The following is a 22,423-nucleotide window of genomic DNA, read 5'->3' as shown; positions in this document are numbered from 1 at the left end:
GGAACTCCTGTAACTGAATTCTTCTTCTAGAAGGTTCTCTAACCACCATCAAATCTTTAGCATTCTCAGCCTTTTCTATCCTACCTGTCAACAAAATAGGCTCTCCCTCCTATCACCACTCCCTTTATCGGGCTCTGTTTCCCATTTACCAACACGCAGCCAATTCACACATATTCAGGTCGTATATTCATGTGTCGAAGGCAGAGTGGGAATTACCTCCAGGGTAGAAATGAGCACCTCCCACAGGTGCTCTGTCCCTGAGCAGCCACAGAGCTCGGGCAGCTCATGGGTTGTCCCTCCGGGGCAGTGATTCAGGTGCACACCCAGAACAGGAGCCCAAACAAGAGTCTTGGCAGCCACAAAAGCAACCTGCCACCTCTGTACAAGTGACAGAATTTGACAGCAAACTTTTTTTTTTCTTAAGGTTGCTTCTCCTGCTAGGTGCTCTGCTGGCAGTGGGCAGCCTCTGCTTTCTGTGCCCACCCAACTGAAAGTGCCACGCTTGGGGAGCCTGATGAAGTTGTGCCCACAGAATTTATTTTAGCTCACCGCACTTAGGACTGCACGTGGTTTCGTCAGCTCTTCCTGCAGCTCTGTCAGAGCAGCCTCTGAGCACGGCACGAGCTGGAGCACTCCATCGTCTCCTCTGCAAAAAAACAGGGAAAAAAAAAAAAAAAGGTAAGTGTTCTATCTCTGAGTGAAGGCATTGCTTCTATTTAGCAGCATTTTCTTTGTTCTGTTCTGGTCACTGTTTCTCCATGCCGTGTTTCTCCACACCGTGTGTTTGTGCTCAAGAAGTGCAGATTGTGTTGATGACTCATGGTAGTCTAAATCTCCTTGTGATTGATGCAGTTGCTGAGTCTGTATTAATTAATTGCAGTTAATGCAGTCCTTCCTTCCTGTCTTCCTTATGAATTCCCTTTCCTATAAAAAACATATTTCTCTTAGAAATCAACTTTAGTTCCAGTCAGGGATAGACAATTATTAGGATTGAAGGATTTTGGCAGAATAGAGGTTGCTGTGAGCTTAGCTTTAGCTATCACTGCAGTGCATGAGCCATGAATACAGAATTATAATAGAAATATGAATGCTGGGTTCCTTTTCAGGAGAATTCATATGCAGCCTTTCCTCTCCTCCTTACTCTGCTGGAAAAGCAAGACAGGCATTTAATTGTCAAGTTTACCTGCTGGTCTGTAAAGACTAATTGGATACGCTACATTCCTTCTTTTCCTCCACCTTTTATTCACACAGCACTGCTGATCTCTGGCACTCAGGAATGTGGAGGCTAACTGGAGTTTAAATTAACTTTTTTTTTTTTTCCCCCAAAAATATTTTCAGAGTTGACTACTTCACAAAGACCAAAGAGCATCTGGGTTTATTTTAAACCTGTCCTTCTCATAATTCTGCTTAGATCTGCTGGTGCCTCTAAACCAGCAGCTCTTTAACTTCCAGTAACTTCATTGTAGAAAAGAGAGTTGTAGGGGGAAAAAACCAACCAAACAAAAACACAACAAAAAAACCCCACCAGCACTTATCTGCTCATTAGTACAAAATGGTCAAGACTGATTTTCTTCTGAGATGTTTTCCCAAGTCCTCTACACAGGACAATACGTTTAAAGAAATTTAAAGTTTGAATTGGGCACCCGCTCTGTACAGATTTCTGCCTGAAAGTGCAGACAACTCTTTCAGTTTCTGCATTTCCCAAGCCTCTTAGAAGACACTGATCTTCCAGCATGGATTACACAAATAATTTTGCTGTCAAGTGTCAGGATGCTTTGGGAAGTATCTACTAACTGGAATTTTTACATTAATAACTTCCAGAGTAGACCCTAAGTGTGCCAACAAAGAATGAGATGCTCATTGTGGTAGATGTATAAAGAGCCAGAAGAGATCAGAGATGCGGATTCAGACAAAACACCACAGATTCAGCAGAAGTGAGTGGGCTCACAGGGACGTCAGAGGTGTGTGTACATGCAAAGAGGAATCTTTGAGCGTCTCAGTTTTTGTTGGTATCACTGAAGTCTTCAAGGGGAAAGCCCTGCTACTGGTATGGGAGCAGGTAGCTACAGGAGGTGACCCAGATGTCAAAAGGGAAAATGGAAGTTCTCCAGTTAGCTGAGAGCAAATCAGAGGACAAAAAGGAACAAAGAAATTGTGTTTCATGGTAAATGGAGAAGGAGGAAATATTTGTGTCTAAGTTCAGAACACTGTTAAATACCACTTGCAGGCACTCTGTTAAAAATAGGATTGTTTAAAGAAGGCACTGTGGTTTTCACAAGGCTTTACAAATCCTACTTGCTGAGAGACATCCACCTTAGACAAAAATAAAACAATTTTCAGATGAAACTAGCTAGACAGTAACAGCCAGTATACCAGTGAGCCCAAGACAGATCATGAAATTATTCTGGGCAATTCTTTGCTCTGTTTTTCCCCAGCAACATCTTTAGTACTGATGATGCCACCACAGCAGTTTCCACACAGACCCACAAGGGCAGGGCCAAGACCCCTATCAGGGAGAGATAATCTACTGTCACAAGGTCAAAGTCAACACTATCTTTGCATTTTCTTACTCCTGACAAGGAGAAGCTATCCTATCTGTGCTCACTCTTTGCAGCACAGTTAAGACATGCTGTGACTGTGGGATTTAAGAGGGATGAAAGAGCCTGTGATCTCTGTGACTGTAGTGACTGCAGCGAAGGTGTCAGTGCAGGAAGAGGAGAAGCTTGGGAGTTTTATCAGATGTGTTTGTTTATGAATAAATATTCTCTGCAAGTGTCATTGCCTGGTGGAAGAGGACACTTGCCTCTGATCCAGCATCCTCTGACTTCCAGGAGCTTGAGCAACAGAAGAGGTATGATTTACCATTTGTGAATCTCCTGGGACAGCAGTGGTTGGAAAACCACTGCCTTGGGGCAGAGGGAGGAAGAGCAGCAGCATGATGGTGAAAGGCAGGAATGAACTGTGGCAATACATTCAGGGAGAGACAGAGCAGGTGATGACAGGCTGCAGGAGGTGACCAGGTCAGTGGTGAAGGACAGAGCCTGGGCAGGGCTCAGCAGTGACAGGCCAACAGCACACAGGACCACACTGTGGTCAGACACAACCCTTGAGCATTAATAAAAACAAACCAAGACATGGGAAACACCTCTAACAGTGTGCCAGCATAGCCAGACTTCCTCGCCTTGTTAAAGCAGGCTGTTCCCTGATATCCCAACCTGTTCTCCAACATCCCAGCATGCTCTTTTGAGAATCCAGAGCAGTATCCATCCACTTGAAAGCCCTTAGTGCCAAATCTGCTGACACTTGGTTGTGCTTCAGCATCCTTGAGCACCCTGATGCAGGAGAGAGGAATAGGTATCACCACTCTCATCCCTCTTCTTCTGAAACTTTGTAGCTCCAGCACACACTAGGAGGAAAGTTTGGTCAGTTGGGTTTCCAAATGAGCCACTTCTTTAAAAAAAGCTATATACAATTAATCCTTAATGTCAAGGCCACCAGTTAAGCTGCAATTGTTTTAGGGAGTCATGGAGCTCGAGTGCCTGATGGTTTCAGGTGTGAAGAGGGTATGAAGCAGAGTCATTCTCAGTTGCTCACTTTCACTGCTGCTGCTCCGGCACCTACACTTTCCTTAGTCTTTTGACTTGACAGGCTTTATAGTTTAGCCTCAAATTTATGACAGCTTTTCTGGGCTTCCTGATGCTTCTCCTGGCCATGGAGCTATTCCTCTGGCTCTGGGATCTTTTCCACACAAGCTGGTAGGTACTGGGGAGTAAATCTGGCCTGAAATAGCTGCACTCAGATGATCTCAGGATGGACAGAGAAACTTTGCTTGGTCCAAAGTCCCAAAATCCTGACTCATAGCCTTTAAATCATGAGACCAGAGAAAAAACAAAAAATGTCCCCTGGTATGGGTGGATTTTGGGGTCTATTTTTAACCTATGAACTTCCCCTACCTACAATGTATGACATTTAAGCAGTTTTACCTGCTTTTATATATGTTGTATAATGTGGTCTTAAATCCAGTATCAGGATCTTTTGTCAACATATTTCTTTCCCACCCACCAGACATTCTTCTCTCCTGTGCAGTCCCTCCCCAGGTAACATGGCTCTAGGACACCCAGATTAGGGAGGATCACTTTTTAACACTGGGCCTTTTTCAAACCTGAATTATGACAGTTCCCCTTAGTAATACCACAGCTGTTCATTTTAGGAAATTAGCACATTATGTACTATTGTGGGATTTCTAGATTGTGGAAAGGGGGAAGTGGATGTATGGATTTATGTAAAAACCTGCACTTAGGTATTTAAAAATCTAAAGTCATTGAGAGTTCACATCTATGAACAGTGTTATCTTCAGGTTAATCAAGTATCCTCCCCTTATCAGGAAAGATTGCTGAGCTCCTCCCCTCCTGAAAGACAACTGATTAATAACATCTCTCTTCTACCAAATATCTTCTTTGTAATTACATTTATTATCATTATTTTAATATATTTATGAGTTTGCTTATATCTGCATTATTTCTCATATCTGCAATATGAAATTAAATGTAAAGGCTGTATAACTAATCCCAGGGTTTTGCTGCTTTCAGCCTACAAATGCCCCATAACTTGTGTTAACCAGCACTAGGCAAGAGAGGGGTTACCTGCTTCTCCAGTGGAAGAAAGATATTTTGGGATAGAGTTGTGCTCAGGCTGGATTCCCAGAATAGCTTTAAAACACTCTTTTTTCTAAACAGAGTTTTGAAACTATATAGTGCCAAGATTATATATTCATATATTATGTTCAAATTTGAAACTATGTTGCTTAAAAATACATGGGTTTGTGTGCAAATTTCAAATTACATAGCTTCAAATCCCACTGTGTTGTGTGTGTCAGTAAAAATGATTGGTCTGATGGGTAACCAAGTGGAGCCATGGCTGTTTCTCCTTTTTATGCTGAGATTTGCTTATAGGAGTGATTTACTCTACTAATTTGTTTATTAATAATAGAAAAAAAAAATAAAGCAGTTCACTGACTTGCTGGCCAAATGGGCCATGATCTGTTTCTATTCGAAGACACCATAAACATTTTTCCTTCTTTCAAGAACAGCAGAGCAAATAATCCACAGCAATTTCTTACTTTCAAGTTAAGAGACACAAAAAGTTTATCAGTTGATAAATTACAGGCAGGCAGTGTAAGTTCTGCATGAGAAGGAGAAGCCCAGGTTCAGATGCTGGAGGAGTGACATTGCTGGTGATGAGCATTGTAGGTGGCATAAATGTCACATCTGGGAACTGATGTTTTTCAGTGTTAGATTTTAGTGTCCAACCGACATCCTGCTGGAACCTTTGTGTCAAATCCTTCCAGCACCACGTTCTACTAAGGAAAGCACACAAGATCCCTCAGGAGAAACTCAGGTCCCCTTTCACTGACAGCTGATTTATGCTTTAAGACACACAGGTTTGTTTTTTTCCTCTACAGAGATTGGGGACAGGAAGGAAAGTGTGAAAGGAAAGTTTGTTTAATTTTAACCACCATAGCAGTTATTTTAAACCATTCCAAATATCCACATAAATGCCTCAAAACTTTCAGCACTAGCAATAATCCCTGGAAGAGATGGATGATGAGAAAAATATTGGAAAATAAAAAATACATGAATTAATGTTTTGCTCATGTAATTGTACTCATATAATGGATTTCACTGTATCCTTTTTTTTCTTCTGTCCCTGTGTATCTCAGGTGACTTATTCCAAAGACTTTCAACCAGTCTCTGTCCAATTATTGTGCTTTTTTTTGACTTATCCTTCTCTTCCTTCTAGCCATATCTGTAATTTTCTTTTTTTACTTTTTCTAATAGTGGTTATTTTTATCACTCCAACTTCTTCTTTGGAAATTTAAACAGTTTCACATGAGCAGTTCATACACAAGTAACAAAAAAAATAGATAAAGTAAAGCCTTTTGCTTTCCTGCTTGTTTTCACTTCCCTTTTTTACACTTCAGTGTTACTGAAAAGATTTTTCTTGAGAAAAGATCAATGCAACTGGCCCAAATGAGCAGCAGGAGCCACTGCATTTTAGGAGTATGAAACATAATTACCTAATTGTCTAACAGTGTGGACATAACACAAGAACCTTAGAAATGGGATAGTATAAATACAGAGCAGGCATGCAGCAAATCTTAGCAGATTACCCCATCTTCCAGTGATTTGTGCTCAGGTGCTTCATGATCTCTCTCTTCTGGAAGATGAGATGTTCTGCACATCTTGAAGTTGAGAAACTTGCACTTGATAACTGTGGTTGGTTTCATGCAGTGACTCTCACAGGACAAGAAGTCTTGGAGGGCTGACAAAAATACACTGAGCTGTTGATGCAAAACACAGCCAGTACCTGCTGTAACACCTAGTTATGGTTGGTGAGACCTAGCAGATCAGGATAGGCCACAAAAAGATGAAAACAGCTACTCTGGAGAGGCTTTGCTCAACTGAACAATACAGGGCAGCAAATATAACTCACTAGAACAGTTTGTATCTCACAAATGCATTCTTGGATATTGCTAATCCTTGTCATCATCACTATGTTCAACCCTTTATAAATGCTTGAAAATTGCTGAGTGTGATAAATCTCTTGAGTTCTGGTGTTCAAAGCAAAACTGATAATTAGAAAATGGTGTATAGTATTTCTCATCTATGTAATTATTACTGTTTTTCATTTGAATTAATATTTGAGATGCAGGTTAGCCTCAACATCCCAGAGAAAGACAGAACTGGGAATCTTCTGGGCTGAGCCAAGCATCAAACTATTAAACCCTAAAGGTCTGAAAAGAAGGTATAGATGTGCTTTCAATTGAAGAGGGGTGTAGATGCACAGAGAAGTTGACTTTAGGCACAGGGTGGATTGTGGTGTTACTTCCCTTTAAGGTTGTGTCAACACAAGGGAAAATGTCACCAGAAGAGATATTTCATAAATTGTCTGCTGACTGCTGCTTTGTGATCTTTGAGATCTTGAGTTTAGGGTGAAACCTCTCTGCAGGCCTGGGGAACTGAAGGAGGCAAGTGAAGCTCTGAACTGGGGGTGGATGCAGTGGCCAGTGGAAGAAGACTCTTCCCTGGACAGGGCTGAGAGCCTGGAGAACTCAAGGAGTGGAGCAACTGGGTGGCCTCCTCTCCTCCTTCCTTATACTGGGCTGGGATTTAGGGCATTCCTGCTGGGATGGATACAGGCTGACAGGCCAAAGCTTCAGGACAATCCTTCAGCACTTGTTTTTTCTTGTGGAGTGCAAGTCTGTACCTATGGCTGCACTTTGGCAGCTGACAGCCATTTAGGGGTGACCGTCTCTTCAGCTCAGCCCCAGCGCTGTGGCTTAGTCCATATACCACACACACGGAAAAATGCCTGCTCCAGGCAGGTAGCTTAGAAAGTCACATCTCCTTCCTGAGACTTCCTCATGGGTGCTGTGCATGGGAAGGAGACTTGGAGCAAAAGTGAGAGGGGCCAAGGCAAGACTAACATTGGGAGCCATGTGTCCACAGGACTCTTCTACTGTTCCTGCCCTGCACCATCACTGACACTGTACACAAGGGAGAGTAGACAAGCACAGGCTCAAGAGAAGTCTGTAAAACCAGGAGGAGGGGAGAGAGTACCCTCAACCACTCTTGCAGGTGTTTGTATTGAGGCGTGTGGGGTAGACAAGCTGATGAGTAACTGAGGTGATTTGTGCCATGCCCCTGCCCTGGATGTCACCATCTGCCTATGAACTGTATTCACCTGTTGTGCTTTACTGCAGATGGGGAGGTCTCCAAGACCCTCTGTGGTGTGCAGGTGTACAGCAGCTCTCACCACCAGCTGTGTTTGAGTCAAGCACAAGCTCTGTATGTCAGCTCACAGATGAGGCCTGGGCAGAGAACCAGAACTCAGTACACAGCAGCTTGGTAGATGGCCCAGAAGAGACCCCCTCCTCTGCCAAAGGTGACAGATGTTCAGAGACAGCAAAAAACTCATCACCACCAGCCCTTATTGCAACCACCATGTTTGTAAGTTAACACCAGCTCAACCACCCTCGGGGTTAAGAACATTTTTCTAATATCCAACCTAAACCTCCCCTGACACCACTTCAGGCCATTCCCTCTGGCCCTGTCACTGGTCTGGATACTGTCCCATCTTCTCCACACAGCAGTGAGGATTCTTTTCTCCAGTCATTCCAAAGATAGGACAATACTGAACCCAGCTTTTTCTTTTTTTTTTCTTTCAAATATGTCTAAGCTGCTCTACAACTTCATATTCATCTGCTTTACTTTTGTAGGCTGATCCCCATATGAGATTTTGGATGCAGGTGATACATGGCATGAGGAATGATGATGGTTTTAGCATTTATAGTATGATTTTAGAATGGGAACTGACAAAAAGGAAATGGATTATTTTTATGTCCAGGGACAGAACTTCAGATCCCCCTTGAGAGAGCTTCCACACAGCCACCAGAATCCAGTCCAACTCTCAGAGGTGCAGGCATATGACCCTGTCTTTCTCAGTTCGTGTCTGAGGAGGCAGTTTTCAAACATCCCCCATCCCACTTGCTCCACTGACATGTCAAATTGGTACCTATGGGACCATAATCTTTACTGACACATTTTTAAGTGATGCAATGCTAACTTTCCACCTTTTCTTCTGATTCTCAGGAAATACCAGCTGGAAAAAGAATAATGGAACGTTGTCTAGATGAAAATTGTAACTCCACTTGCCCAGATATTCCCTATGAAGAGAGTCAGACACTTCTGGTTGCTGTTTACAGCATTGTTTTTGCTATAGGCCTTCCAGCAAATTGCTTAACTTCTCTGCTTACATTTGTACAAATCCAAAGGAATAAAGTGGTTGCCATCTACATTTTCAGTTTATCATTGTGTGAGCTGATGTATTTAAGCACCTTGCCTTTCTGGATTATCTATGTGAAAAATGGACACAAGTGGACCATGAGTGACACTGCTTGCAGAGTAACAGGATTCATCTTTTTCTGCAATATCTACATCAGCATTCTGCTTTTGTGCTGCATCTCTCTGGATCGTTACGTGGCACTGGTGTATTCTCTGGAATCAAGAGGGAGAAGAGGACAGAAAAAGGCCATCATAATAGTCTGTTTTCTCTTTGCTGTGGTTGCAGTAATCCACACTCCAGTATTTTATATGGAAGATAAGCAAAAATGTACAGATATGAAAACCTGCTTTGAGACAGTGCCCCTTAACATTTTATTGGCTTCTTTCAGCTTTGCTAGATTCCTATTTGGATTTGCCATACCCTTCACAATCCTCATTTTTACAAACTACAAAATTTTCCAAACTACAAAAAGAAGCAGCAGTTTGACTTGTCGCCAGAAAGCCAAAGTGAAGTATGTGGCTATTGCCATTATTGTTATTTTCTTGATCTGCTTTGCTCCATACCATGTGGTGCTCATAATAAGAGCCATATACTTTATGTTTCATCAGGACTGCCCGTGTCCATTTGAAAATAAGATATATTCAGTTTTTACAGTGTTTCTGTGTTTAGGCACTGCAAATGGTGTTGCTGATCCAATCATCTATGTTCTGGTCAGTGAAAATGTCAGAGAAGACTGTTATAGGAGCCTGAGAAGATGGAGATGGAACTCATCCAAGCTGAATTCATCCATTGATCACAATACTGACAGCAGAAAATTGGAAACGCCAAAAGAATCAGAGGAAGGGGGCCAAAGAAAAGAAAACAAAGAAATAAGAGATTCATCCAACATTCAGAAGGCCTGTACTAGTGGCAGAGACCAGGAAAGTGGCACCTAGCTGGTAGCTGCTGGAACAAATAAGTTCCCAATGCCAGCTGAAGGACACAAGTTTTTACATGCTGACATCATCTTGTGCATCCTGCATGGGCCATTAACTCCTTGAGGACACTATGGGAGCAATAATTCACATTTCTGTTTGTCTCCTACGATAAACTTTGCCCACCAGTATCATTGGTGAAAATACTGCTTTGCGAAGGATATGTGGATAAACTAAGTAATTTACATTGACTCAAATTGGGATCTTAAAAGCTTATTTTTTTGGACTGACTCTTTCTCATTTGAAATAAAACCAAAATTTTAAAAAGCACTGCTGAGGAAGACAATGTACCATTCCTATGATTGAAATTTTTGCTTCTTGAGGAGGTACATGTTCAGGTTCTCATACATGTGCTCTGCTGTTAAAATTTGTGGTTAACCAGTGGAAAATATTAAAAATGAGTAAGTTGTTCAACAAGAGCCTTGAACGTTTTCCTCATATACCAGTATGTGGCTTCAGGTACATCACACATTCCAGGAGAATTAGAGGGAAAAAAAAAATGGCCTGATAACACAGACCAACAGTACTGCTGCTGCATTAGACAAGATCCTGCACTACCCTGAAATTCTTAAAATGTACAATTCTAATGCTTGGTAGTTTACAATTAGTAAATTTTACTTGCTTTGCAGGCAGATCTAGAATGCACTGAAATATACAGAAAATGTATACGTTTCCAAGTGGAGTCAGAGACTGCTTTTATGCAGTCTGCAAACATTTGTTGAACTCATGTTTAGTTTCTGACTAAGCTAACCCTTCCTTTTTGTTATGGATCCCACTTTTACTGTGTAGGAGCCTGTAGCAGGTACGGGTAGACTCACAGATGGTATGGAAGGCTGGCAGTCTGGAGAGCACAGTCCTTCCTCCCCACAGCTGGGAACTCCCTCAGATATCCTGGGGCAAATTTCATTGTTGCTGCTGCCACTTCTGTTATTAATAACTTATTGATAGTAATGCCTTGTGCCTTCAAACAAGAATTTAAAAGGTAAGAATGATACAAATCTGGCAGTGTTCATCTAAACAACTTCATCTTTTTATGTGATTCAACAGACACATCATGAATCAGTTTGAGTACGAGTTTGTAGAATGTTTCATAGCATCATTCCATTTAATCTGTGGTGTTGTATTTCTGAGACATGTTGAAATTGTTATTGATGTTGACATTTCTGCATTGAATTAATATTAATATAACTGCAATACTTTTTATTATCTTAAAATTGCCATAGGTATTTCTGTATATTATATTTTATCCTTATATATTCTTACAGTTTTGTAAAGAACCATTATGCCAAAATTATATATCCTCAATTTATTATATTTATTGTGTATTTCATTTTTTAATTATTTAATGACTCTGGTATTTATCTGTGAAATCGTTTTGTCCTCAAAAGTAGTCCACATATTAAATTGGAGGTGGTTTCTTGGAAAAATGTGAAATTCTGTGGTGATGCTAATTAAAAAATTCTGGATTTCTATTTTTATATGTATGTCAGAGATCAAATTCTCTAAGGTATCAAGGAGAAACCTGAAAAGTGCTGAATATCTATAACTTTCCATTGCTAAAAGGATTCTGCAGCAGCAGAACACAGCTCATGACAGCCCCTGCCAGCCAGAGTACTGGTGACTCATTTCTGAAGACACACATGCAAACTGCCCCAACCTCAGGATTTTCATAGTCTGAAAGCAAACTTGAATGAATAGCAGTGAATTTAGAAGGAACAGGAGGTACAGGCTTCTGAACTGATTGACATAGATGTAAGTTAGCTATTTACCTCAATGAATTTAAACTTCTCTGACAATTTTCTTCTGATAAAGAGTGAGTGTCAAGGGAGGGGATTGTCCTGCTGTGCGCTGAGCTGGTGTGGCTTCACCTCAAGTCCTGTGTGCAGTTTTAGGAGCCACAATATAAAAGAGACATTAAGCTATTAGAGAACAGCCAAAGAAGGGCCAAGAGGATGGTGAAAGCTCTGGAGGGCAGGATACGAGGAGCGTCTGAGATCACTTGGTCTGTTCAGCCTGGAGACTGAGGGGAGATCTCATCATGGTTTACAACTTCCTCATGTCAATGAGGGAATCAAGGAAGCAGGCACTGGTCTCCTCTCTCTGGTGACAGTGACAGGACCTGAGGGATGTCCTGAAGCCAAGTCAGAGGAGACTTAGGTCAGATGTTAGAAAAAGGTTCTTCACCTGGAGGGTGGTTGGGCACTGGGACAGGCACTCCAGGGAAGTGGTCACAATGCCAAGCCTGGGGGAATTCAAGAAGCATTTGGACAATGCTCTCAGGTATGTGATGTGATTCTTAGGTGTCCTGTGCAGAGTCAGGACTTGGACTTGATGATCCTTGTAGGTCCCTTCCAATTCAGGATATTCTACAATTCTGTGAACCCATTGGAACTCAGTGCCATAGATGCAGGGGCCAGGGATTATCAGGGTCTGATGCAACAGCTGCAGTTCCTCTGCCTTACTGAAGCTGCATGCTGTTCTAAATTACTGTGTCATTATGCATCTTCTCTTAATGAAAGTCCTTGGAGTTTCTTTGTTCCAGCACACTCTGAAACAAAAACTTTAGAAATGACAAAGACTTGTGCAGCCTGATCTGATTTAAAAATGTACCTAGATAATCTCCAGGGCTGCTTTCCAAACTAAAATACTCTGTGATAGATTACTGAAGGGATTAGGGACCTGGTATCAAGCAATGTATCCACATGGGAAAACTACAAATGCTGACTTCTTTGGATAAACAGAAAAGCAGCATCATGGCTGAGTGAGGGCATCAAGAAACATTCAATCTTGTTAAAATATCTCATCAGATAAAGTGACTGTTTCTTGTCTGATAATTCAAGCACATAATCTATTTTTTGTCAGACAGTATCTGACTGCACCACTCAGGCAAAGGAAGGAGCTCAGCACTGGCACAAGTGAGACACACAGCAAAGAGCACTTCTCAGTTCAGAGTAGATCTGAGGGGTGGATTGCTTATGTGGGTCTTTCCACCCTTTCCTCCTGCAGAGGCACCACCAGTGAGCCCACAGGGACTGCTTCATGCTGTGAAGAAAGGTTCACCTGCTACATCAGATCTGCAGTTCTCAACACAGCCATTTGGATCTGTACCCATTTGGATCTGGCTCCCAACTTCCCCAACTCAGCCCAAGCTATAGGATGCATTGGAGAGAATACAGAACCAAACCTAGGCTGTGCCTCTCGATTTGGTCTTTAGATGGCCAGGTCTCCACACATAAGGCTCAGAGCAGGTAAACTACTCACTGGTGTAAGGGGGTGGGATTAGAAAATGTCACTCTTTTATACTCAGCATTTACACAGGTACAACTTCCATGATTTGACTAAAAGAATAGTGGGCTACTGTATAAATAAGACATTATTTCATTTTTACATGTGTCTCAGACATTTATAATGTGCCTAGGAGATAAGCTCATTGCTGATTAAGTACGACTATAAAACACAAAGTGAATAATTCCTAGCTATGAACTAGACCTGGCCAGACTAGTTTTTGCAGACATTATATGTGATTTGTTTGCTTATTCATTAATTTTAAGTTATATCTGAAGACTGCAATTTTTTTAAGTAAATGTTTAGGGTAACTCACTTATAAAACTCTATTCCTAAGAAATTATTTCATGTCTGTATTATATTTTGCTGCAAGAGTATTACTATAATTTTGCTACAAAGCTGGCAGAACCCCATAGGAATGAACTCAGACTCTCTACTTGTGAAAAGTTTCTTCTGCAGTTGGTGACCTTGTGACTGCTCTCACGTACAATCTAATGTCAAATTTCTGTTGGGTAGTGAGTGATGAAATCTAACTCAGAACCAGGCTTTCAGAAACTTCCACAACCTAATGGATTTTCTTAGTGAGGATATTGTAATTCTGCAGCTCACACTGTGGGACAGGTCTTCTAGGAGATTTCCTCTGTACAGTGAAACGATGCCAAAGTTCCCTAACAGTTTGGAATGCCCCTCTTATTTTCAAACCAGCATAAACTAACATTAGCAAATAAAACCAGGGGGGACTGCATCAGAGAGAGGCAATAATTTTTTAATCTTTTTGGCATGCAGGGATGCATACAGGTGCTGGCATCCCCAGAGTTGGATCTCCCAGCATGCCTTCTGCAACTGGGCCTAGAGGATGTGATACCAGTCCTCTCCATCTCTTCCAGTGCCTGCTGGAAGTGGGTGGTTTGCATGGCTTTACTCTCCCTCTTTCCCTGGAAAATGGATCTTTGCACAGGAGAGGACACTTCCATTTGCAAGAGGGATGCAGCATTGCCTCATGATTCAAAGTGACAAGAATGTGAAGCACAAAAAGAGAAAATGTTATCCCAAACTGGACTAATACTAATACCCTGGTGTTAGTAGCTGCCATCATGAGCTGTTGGCAAGAAGGGATAGGGCTCTGAACTCATTATGTCTAATCTGTAATTCAGGTCACTGATAACTTCTAGGACTTTACTCTCTTACTCCATCCTGTAAGAAATGCTTAGAGATAAGGAAGCAAAAACCAACCTTTCAGACAGAAAGTCTGCTGAAGAGATATGATAAGACATGTGGTAAAAATTTTACAAAACATCACATGAATATTGTCTAAAACAGCAACCTCTCACTGCACCATGAAATGATCCATCCTGTTTGGTAGTCTCCATCGATGACAGGGCCTGTGTATTTCAGCCCATGATCACAGAGCATCCCTCTGTGTTCAAAGGTCTGTCTTGAAATATTTTCTTGAGGGCAATGAAGAATCAAAGAGAAGAGAGATACTGTGGGAAAACGATGTTGTATGATATATAAAGTCCTGAAAAACCTTGTAAACCTTCAGTCACAGATGTTCTGAACAAATATGCAAATATCCATGTTCAGAAAGCTACTTAGTAATGCAGCAGCCTGTATCACAGTTCCCCATCTGTAAAATGTGACATTTCTTCCCTTGAGCATTGTCTGGCTCCTCACTTTAACATACAAGCCCTTGTAAAAGATACTAGAAAGCGTGAGCAGGTGTGTGTATGCAAATTGAGAGCTTATTGCAATGGAGCAGTAAACAGTGTGGAGGCAAATATGAGATATTCAAGCACAAATTCTAATTAGTCAGCACCTTTAGGGTCAGACTCAAAGTACTTTATTTGCTTCTATTTATGCTGGGGCATCAGAATAAAAAAATATGCAGACTTTCATTTTAACTTTGTCTCCTTCTGGTAACATGGGCATTAGACCCTTGGGGATTTTGCTGGGATTTTCATCACTGTGATATTCTGGTGTTTGGAGGTATCTTGTTTTTTCAAAAGATAAGGGTGATACTGATCTGCAGAGTTGATTTCCAGACTGGAAACACTCAGGGCCAAGCACTCACAAGGCTCACAGTACCTCTCTGGGTACAGGACTGAAGACATCAGTAGCACTATTGCACTGCTGTACACAGGAGGCCACCAGCAATAATCTCTAAAATCCCTAGTTCTTGAAGATCTATCCATGTGGAACTTTGCCTCTCAAGTTCTTCCCTTCCTGACACTACTTTCATCAGTTGGGAAGCACTTTCTTAGCACCAGTTTTCAGGGATGAGTCTCTGACAGTGTGAGTCTGATACACTTAAGACAACAGCACTATTACTTATTGATTTGATTAATTGGGGGCTGGGGACACAAACATATCAATTGCCTTTCTTAAAATAGTCAAGAAAACAAGGGTCATACTACCCACTACAGGTAGTTTTTATTCTTGTATGTTTGACATTCATAGGTGATGAGGCAATGTGTTTGATACAAGACATTTGATAAGGTATAAAAAATTCTATAATTTTCCATTTAGCTGCATGTATTGTTTGTAATGGTCTCTTCATTCTTTTGTTCAAATCCTTCATAAAATAAGGCTCTCAGTGGAATGGTGTATCCCTGCATCACTGACAGGTACAGCTGTGTCCCAAAGGGGACAAATGCTCAAGTTTCACACTAAACTCAGGACTGGATGAAGTGATACGGAAAAGGGAAGAAAAATGTACATTAAACAGCAAGGGAACTCAGGAGTATCACCAATTTCTTGCTGTCTTGACTTGTGGAAATGGCCCACCAGCAAAAGTCAGGAGATTCTAGACAGGCCAAGAACAAATATGAAGTTACATCAGAAAAAAAGAAGAGGACAAATGAGGATCTTCCTCTGTACACAGTGGTTTGAAGCAGGAACAGGCAGACTGTAAATTAGAAATGGTTTGATGGTAAATTAAAGGTCAGAGGGCCACTTCAGTTTACACAAAATCAGAATTCAGAGGTGTGTGTTATTTTATAACACAGCATGGGGTTTTCCCTAATGAGACGCTGAGTAGACTCTTCTTGCTTTGTTAAAGGATGAGTCATTGCCTTTTCTGACCAGAAATACTCCCCTCTCATGAGAGGGGAGAAGCTGGAAATTATACGAAATATTTCTGTCTTCCTAGAATTAAGTTTTAGATACTAGAACAAGTTCTTAGTCAAATTCCAGGATAAGAAATAACACTGTACAAGGGAAAATCACAGATTTTTTTTTTTTTCCCCTTACCTCTGGAAATATTGAAACCCATTCCAAATAAATCAATGTGAAATTAAAACAAAGCCATGAAAATAGCCATCCTCCTCCTCCCTTGAGGCTGTGGAAGATTAAATGTGAATCTGAACCCCTTTTGCTGGACCATAGTTTCAGCTCATAATGACTCCAACCCCACAGAATTTGGAGAATTTGGGGAGTTTTTCATTTGGAAATGTAGCTTGGGCATAATCCTCCATGATGTAGGGTATATTAATGTAAAACCCTGACTTCTCCATCCTTCAGTATCATATCTAGATGAACAGCATGAAGAAAAGTTTTTATGAAAGCAACATATCATTGAAATATTCAACACACCAGTCAACTATGAGTTGTGACAACTGCTTCTATTCTGAACCACGCAGAATTTTCATCTCAGAAATAACACTGAACGGTTAATTCACCCTTTTCTATACTTCCAGCTTTTGTTTAGGGTAAATTTCTTTGTGTTTACAAGCGTAATTCAAGCTCTGACCGCTTTTAAGTTAGCGGATAATGTTTTTCCAGCAGTTTACTGTAGTCACAAGAGGGCACCAGACTCTACCCTATTTCTCCTGCTGGGCATGGTAGACTTCACAGTGGCAGAAATAAACATTAGTAGCTCTTATATCCCTAAACTTCACACCCTGTAAACATAATTTGTAAGAATTTGTGCTTCTCTTAGGTAGAACAGTCTGTACAGAAGAGTGTGTTTGTGTGCTTATCTTCACCATACAAATAGCTGTTGAGCCAGACACAAGATCAGGCTATAATACTTACCCAAATATGGCAGAAACACACAACCTTTTTCAAAGGATGGCTACAAACAGGCTGAAAAACAAGAAGCAACAAAAAAAAAAAAAGAAAAAGAAAAAAAAACAACTAAACAGAACTGAAAATAAACAGGGAAATCATGGGGAGAAAGAGATAATTCCCTTGCATTAAAATAAAATGGAGGATGCTGGAACTTGCCAGGATCTGTCCATGATTCCCTGGAGAGATCTAAGTGGCAGGAGACAGGCAGACCATCTAAGGCATTCAGCTGAGCCCCATGCAGTATCTAAATACCCAGCAAATTCTAAACAACTCTTTGATGAGCACTACTTTGCCTCTCTGCCTCAGCAAACCACTCCCCACGTTATCCTGCACCACTCCTCACGGCAGCTCCTGCGACTTTATCCCAAGTCTGTTGGCATTTGGTGCTATTTGTAAGTAACACAAATTAAAGATTTATTATTCCATTAATACGAGACATGTTGAAATGATTGCTGGGAAACCACTGGCTACTGGCAGACCACCAGGAGACAGAAATTAACATTCCTTTACTGCTACAAAAGTCAAGGCTGTCATTCCCATCGAGGTGCAGGACCGGAGCAGAGAACAAGACCAGATCACAGCCTGTTATCTCTGTTCATAGTCATGCTTCTAATTGGGTTAACCCTTTAAACAGACAAGGCACACAAGTGTTAGCAATCATCCTCTTAGGAAAAAACCCACATTTTTAATATGCCTTCTCATGCCTTAGTTTACCTACTTCTCATCCTCACTTTTTGATACTCTTTATTAAACTGTAATTGTTTTGTTCCTACTATAATTTATATTTTTACAGACTAAGTAATTCTGCTAAGCCGCCAGCAAATCAACATCAGCAATAATTTGTAGGTACAGTACATCTTCCTTTTAACCTATTGATTCATCAGACTCTCAAACAAAATTTGGAAACAATCCACACACTCCAATAAGCCATCACAGCTGCCTTCTACTCCTTCAAGGCTCACAGAGGGTCATTTTAATTTGCAGATAAAGCATTTGTTTCAATATTTGTATCAATATTTCTCTTATTGATGCTTAATTTAATTCTCCTTATATAAAAGGATAAAAAAAATGATTTATATATAAATATATGATGGGTCTAAAGAAAATCACATTTCTGGCTTGGAAAATGTAAAACAGCTAATGCTGTCAACAACTTCTTACTGAAGTCTCAACCACCAGAATTATTACTGCATATGAAACTCAGTGTTCTTATTTTTCTACTTTTCCCCCATAGATTTCATGGTCCAAATGCTTACCAACTCTAAGGCAAGCTTAAAAATAAATAACTGGACCACATATTCTTAAAAGTTTTGTTAGTTTTAACTGTGCTTTTGAATTATAACTCACCAGTCTGCCATGACTGCAGAAATTAGTTTCCCACTGATACTGTAAATTTCAAGGACACAGCTTCTAGGAACAGCACGGTGCCTCCTGAAAGGCTGGTTTCACTGTAATATCAAAAGATGCAGAACAGCAAAGGTGCAAGCTCAAATCTGGACTAAAAGATTTGAAAGCCACACTCTAATGTATGTTCAAAAATATATGAAAAAGGAATTATTCATTAACTTCTTCAGCCTGCAACCACTCCAGGCTATTTTGTTCTTATAGTATCTGCTGTTTCAAAGGAAGGCAGAGCTGATGAGGGAGAAAAGATCTTCACATGACCAGCACAAACACATTCATCAGAAACAGACTAGCTCCTGAGATGAAAATACTGTACTTAGCTGGCTGAAAAGAAAGGAATACCTTGTGTACTGACAGGCTGCACATGGTTTTTCAGCCTCTGGGTGCTATTTAATAGTAGATGCTTAGTTGCTATAGCAACTGTCATAGCCTATGGTATTTATGCTTAGATACAGAGCACATATTTTAAGCAGCACCAGATAACATGGCACTCAAGTATCCAAAATGTACATTTAAAAAATCCCAATTAAGAAGTAGGTATGTTCTTCTGATTATTAAAAATCCTTTCTAAGTCACTGCTTTTGCAACAACAAAACAATCTTGTCCCTCACAAACATAAACCTGAACCATCACAAAGAGCTACCTTAAAATAAAACCCCAAACAACATTCAGCACTTTAAAATCTATCTTTGGTGATTGCTGGTGCAACATTTGGAGACTTCTGCTGTTTGGTCCAGTGCATGGTGCTTTGTCACTTGAGATTCCTATAGTCATTAACTTGGTATCATCTGGGTTTTGTTTCTCCCTGTCAATGTCTATTACAACACAATTCTCACCTGCCATGGAGAACACCTTCTCTGAATTGGCTTGTAACTGTAGATCTTGCTGAAAACACTGCTCTTTACTTTTGTCACATCCTCCTGGTTGAAGAGCATAAACAAATACTGTAATTAGAGCACTCTTTCTTTCAGCTCCTTTCCGCTGTAAGGGAAAACTCACTGACTTCAACAGTGAGGGCCTGTGAGGGGTCTTTTAACTCCAACCAAACCACTTTAGCCAGGCAAGCTAAGAGAGCTGGTGGACTACTGCAAGGTTACCTGCTTTCCTATGTCCTGTTTTCACTCCATTTGCTGCAATCAAAACATACTAATACCTCTTCTTAGCAATTTATTATTGGTTGCATAAAGCTTGGGTAAAAACAGCAGCAATGCTTTTAGCTCACAAAGTATCTTAGTCTGTGCAAGTTCTTACAAAGAATTCACTTCTTGGCTCATGTCATTCCTAATATCTATGGCCTCCTAGTAGATAGATCAGATACCCACAGCCATAAAACCTAAGGCCTGAGGCTGGTGGCCTGAGGCAGACAGATTTCTTCCTAATGCTTTGCCATTGTTGTGCTGACAGTCACACACCCTCCCATCACCTGCCTACTATCACTGTTCAGTTTTTCAAACACCCAGCTGAGCCAACACTGCCATATTCAGACATGTATTAGCTGGTTCGTGGATTAGCTGGGGTGATGAGTGCTCTGACTCTGCTATTCTCATTTTGTAAGCCACTAACATTTCATGCCAGCATCATTATTATCCAACATCAAGCTACAGTTAGTCCACAAATGTTCACTGCTTACTACAAACCTGGTTTGTTTTACAGGCCCCACTTGCCCACTGCCCTTGTTTAAAGGTAGGAGTATAGGTAGGAGTAACATCCAGGCTCAGAGCAGTGAAGGAGAAGCTTACCCTCACTGAAGGCTGAGCAGAACTTCCAGCCACCTTTGGTGATCCACACATTAAGGCACTGCAACGACACAAAAACACTTTCTCTTACATTCAGCCCACTGTGACTGCAGACTGCACAGTGAAGTTGTATCCTGTGCCTGGCTTATGGGGCCCAGCTGAGCTGCTACTACAGCCTTGTTTCTTGACTAACAGCCCAATTTAATTACTTGTTAGCTGGTTTTCCATCTGCCTCTGGATTTTTTAGGTGAGCTCTGCTGCAGGAATGTGCTTGTCTGCAGAAGCATTCAGGACTGATTCATAATGCTGCCTATCTCAGAAGTAATCAAAATTTGCCAGGTTGGGCTTAAAGGAAACTATGTATACTAGGAGTGGGCCTCCTGCCCTATTCTAGAGCCAAATTAAAAAGACAAAAGTATCTTAAATGCTTTAATCAAACAGTAATTATGAGAGAAACAATACAGACTCAGAACAAGCCTACGTTGTCTTTAGCAGGCAGAGGCAAGCAAGCTCTGTCCTCGTTCTGAACCAGTGGGATCACCGCCAAAAAACTCTTCCAAACCACAGGCAGTCGTACTGGTAATGGAGAGAGCTTGAGCTAACACACCTTGTCTCTCAAAAGGAGTCACTAGCCAGAGCACAGAACTGCACTGCTGACAGCTCACAGCTTCCAGTTCAGGGCTGAGTCATGTCTGGTTTTGTTTGGTTTGGGGTTTTTTTGTCTTTTAAAAGGGTAGTTTCAGGCCTGCTCCTGGACACTGCGTTTCTGTTAATTTCTGCGGTTTTATAAACATTATCCAGCTCTAAACAGCCTTCCCGCCGCAGCCAATGTGTGAAAATCTGGCCAGCTCAGCAGGGGCTGAGCAGCTTTGAGAAAGGAGCGGCAAAGCTCCCGACGCATCAAGCACAGCCCAGCACAGGCTTGCTCCAGACGGAAAGGAAGGGGGCTGGGCGGGAGGGAGCAGTGGCTGCTTTCCAGCGCCCATGGCACGCAGGTCACACCAGCCGGTACCAGCCACCGCCGGAGGAGCAGGCAGGCAGGGCTGCCGGCAGAGCAGGCGGGCTGTGGGATGGGGAGAGCCGGAGCTGGCTGCCGGCACAGCTCCCGCAGCCGCGGATGCTCCGCTCGGGGAGGCGGCACGGCTGGAGCACACGCAGCTCTCAGGGACTGAAGCCAAGCCCGTCCTTCCACCGAGCACATCCCCTGCCCAGCCAAGGGAAGGCGGCTCAGGGCGGCAGCTCCGCTCGACCCGGCCCTGCTGCTCTGAGGCTGCGGCTGCAGCTCAAAGCACTCCATGTGCTAAGGATGGATCTACACCTCCGACCTGCTTGGAAAGGTCGAGGCAATGCCTACTCCTGTTAAACCAGCCCTTGTGCCTCTTGTTTCAGACAAAGAGAGCATCTCATTCATATTTCATACAGGCTGCCAGTGATTTTAAATCCCTTCAGAACTTCCACTCGCTCTGGAGATCTTGCTGCGTGTCAGTGGTGACCCGGCTTCCCAGGAGAGACATGCTGAGCTGATTTGCCCCATTTTCCCTGTCACCCATGTTATTCATTTCCTCAGCAGGCAGGCTGCTCTGCAGTGTCTTACTAGGTGCAATGCTTCCCAATTGTCTAGAAGCTCTGGGTATATGCTCTGAATTACCTTTTGATTTAAAGGTCTCCTGACAATCCTGGCCAGTGATTCCCTCACTTTTTTTCCTTTTCTTTGTATGCAGTTACTTTCTTCATTTCCATTTCCCCTGTCAGGTTGTTTTGCAGATATCTCTTTCCAGCTCTCTAGTAAATACTTAAGGCTGCATTGTTTTGCAAAGACCCGTCCAGATTTTTCCATTTTGACTTTTGGAGTTTTGTTTCTCACACATGTGAGATGTGAGAGTTGCTTTTGGCTGAGAATAACCAAATGAGGAGGCATCGCTAGTTTCTCAGATTTTTAACGAAGATGGAGAATCTTTCACAATTTTTCTTTCACTGGTTTAGTCAGAAACATAGATGATGTAGTTCTTAAGCTATAAAACATCCTCCAGTTTCACTGGAGAGGATATTGGGAGGGGGGAAAAACCTATAAAAATGTTGTGATCCTCTCACTGTAGCGACTCAGAAAAAAAA

The 22,423-nt window shown here is 41.7% G+C and overlaps 1 protein-coding gene and 1 long non-coding RNA gene across 6 annotated transcripts in view; one reads left to right on the top strand and one right to left on the bottom strand.

Moving 5' to 3' along the window:
* Positions 1 to 22,423, bottom strand: part of LOC111929751 (uncharacterized) — a 51,556-nt gene that overhangs the window by 25,947 nt on the left and 3,186 nt on the right. Inside the window, exons 2-4 of the long non-coding RNA XR_015288562.1 lie at positions 20,315 to 20,372; positions 19,412 to 19,495; positions 550 to 646 (exon numbers count right to left, since the gene is read on the bottom strand). This is a non-coding gene — a long non-coding RNA (uncharacterized LOC111929751). The remainder of the gene's footprint in view (positions 1 to 549; positions 647 to 19,411; positions 19,496 to 20,314; positions 20,373 to 22,423) is intronic.
* On the top strand, positions 221 to 11,296 carry GPR132 (G protein-coupled receptor 132). Of its 5 annotated transcripts, none has more exons than XM_086895117.1 (5): positions 221 to 315; positions 425 to 678; positions 7,857 to 8,009; positions 8,279 to 8,351; positions 8,652 to 11,296. In XM_086895117.1, the coding sequence occupies exons 4-5, from the start codon at positions 8,328 to 8,330 to the stop codon at positions 9,777 to 9,779; spliced, it is 1,152 nt and encodes a 383-aa protein (XP_086751243.1). In that variant the 5' UTR covers positions 221 to 315; positions 425 to 678; positions 7,857 to 8,009; positions 8,279 to 8,327; the 3' UTR covers positions 9,780 to 11,296. The 5 variants fall into 5 exon arrangements, with proteins under 5 accessions (XP_086751243.1, XP_086751242.1, XP_086751245.1 ...); XM_086895116.1 differs by having other exon boundaries at positions 256 to 315; positions 7,763 to 8,009; XM_086895119.1 differs by lacking the exon at positions 8,279 to 8,351 and having other exon boundaries at positions 256 to 315.

Source organism: Cyanistes caeruleus, chromosome 6 (assembly GCF_971803275.1).
Source record: "Cyanistes caeruleus chromosome 6, bCyaCae1.hap1.1, whole genome shotgun sequence".
In the NCBI taxonomy this organism is placed as follows: Eukaryota; Metazoa; Chordata; class Aves; order Passeriformes; family Paridae; genus Cyanistes; species Cyanistes caeruleus.
Note: the sequence above shows the minus strand (reverse complement) of the source record. Positions and strands in the feature narration are given on the sequence as shown.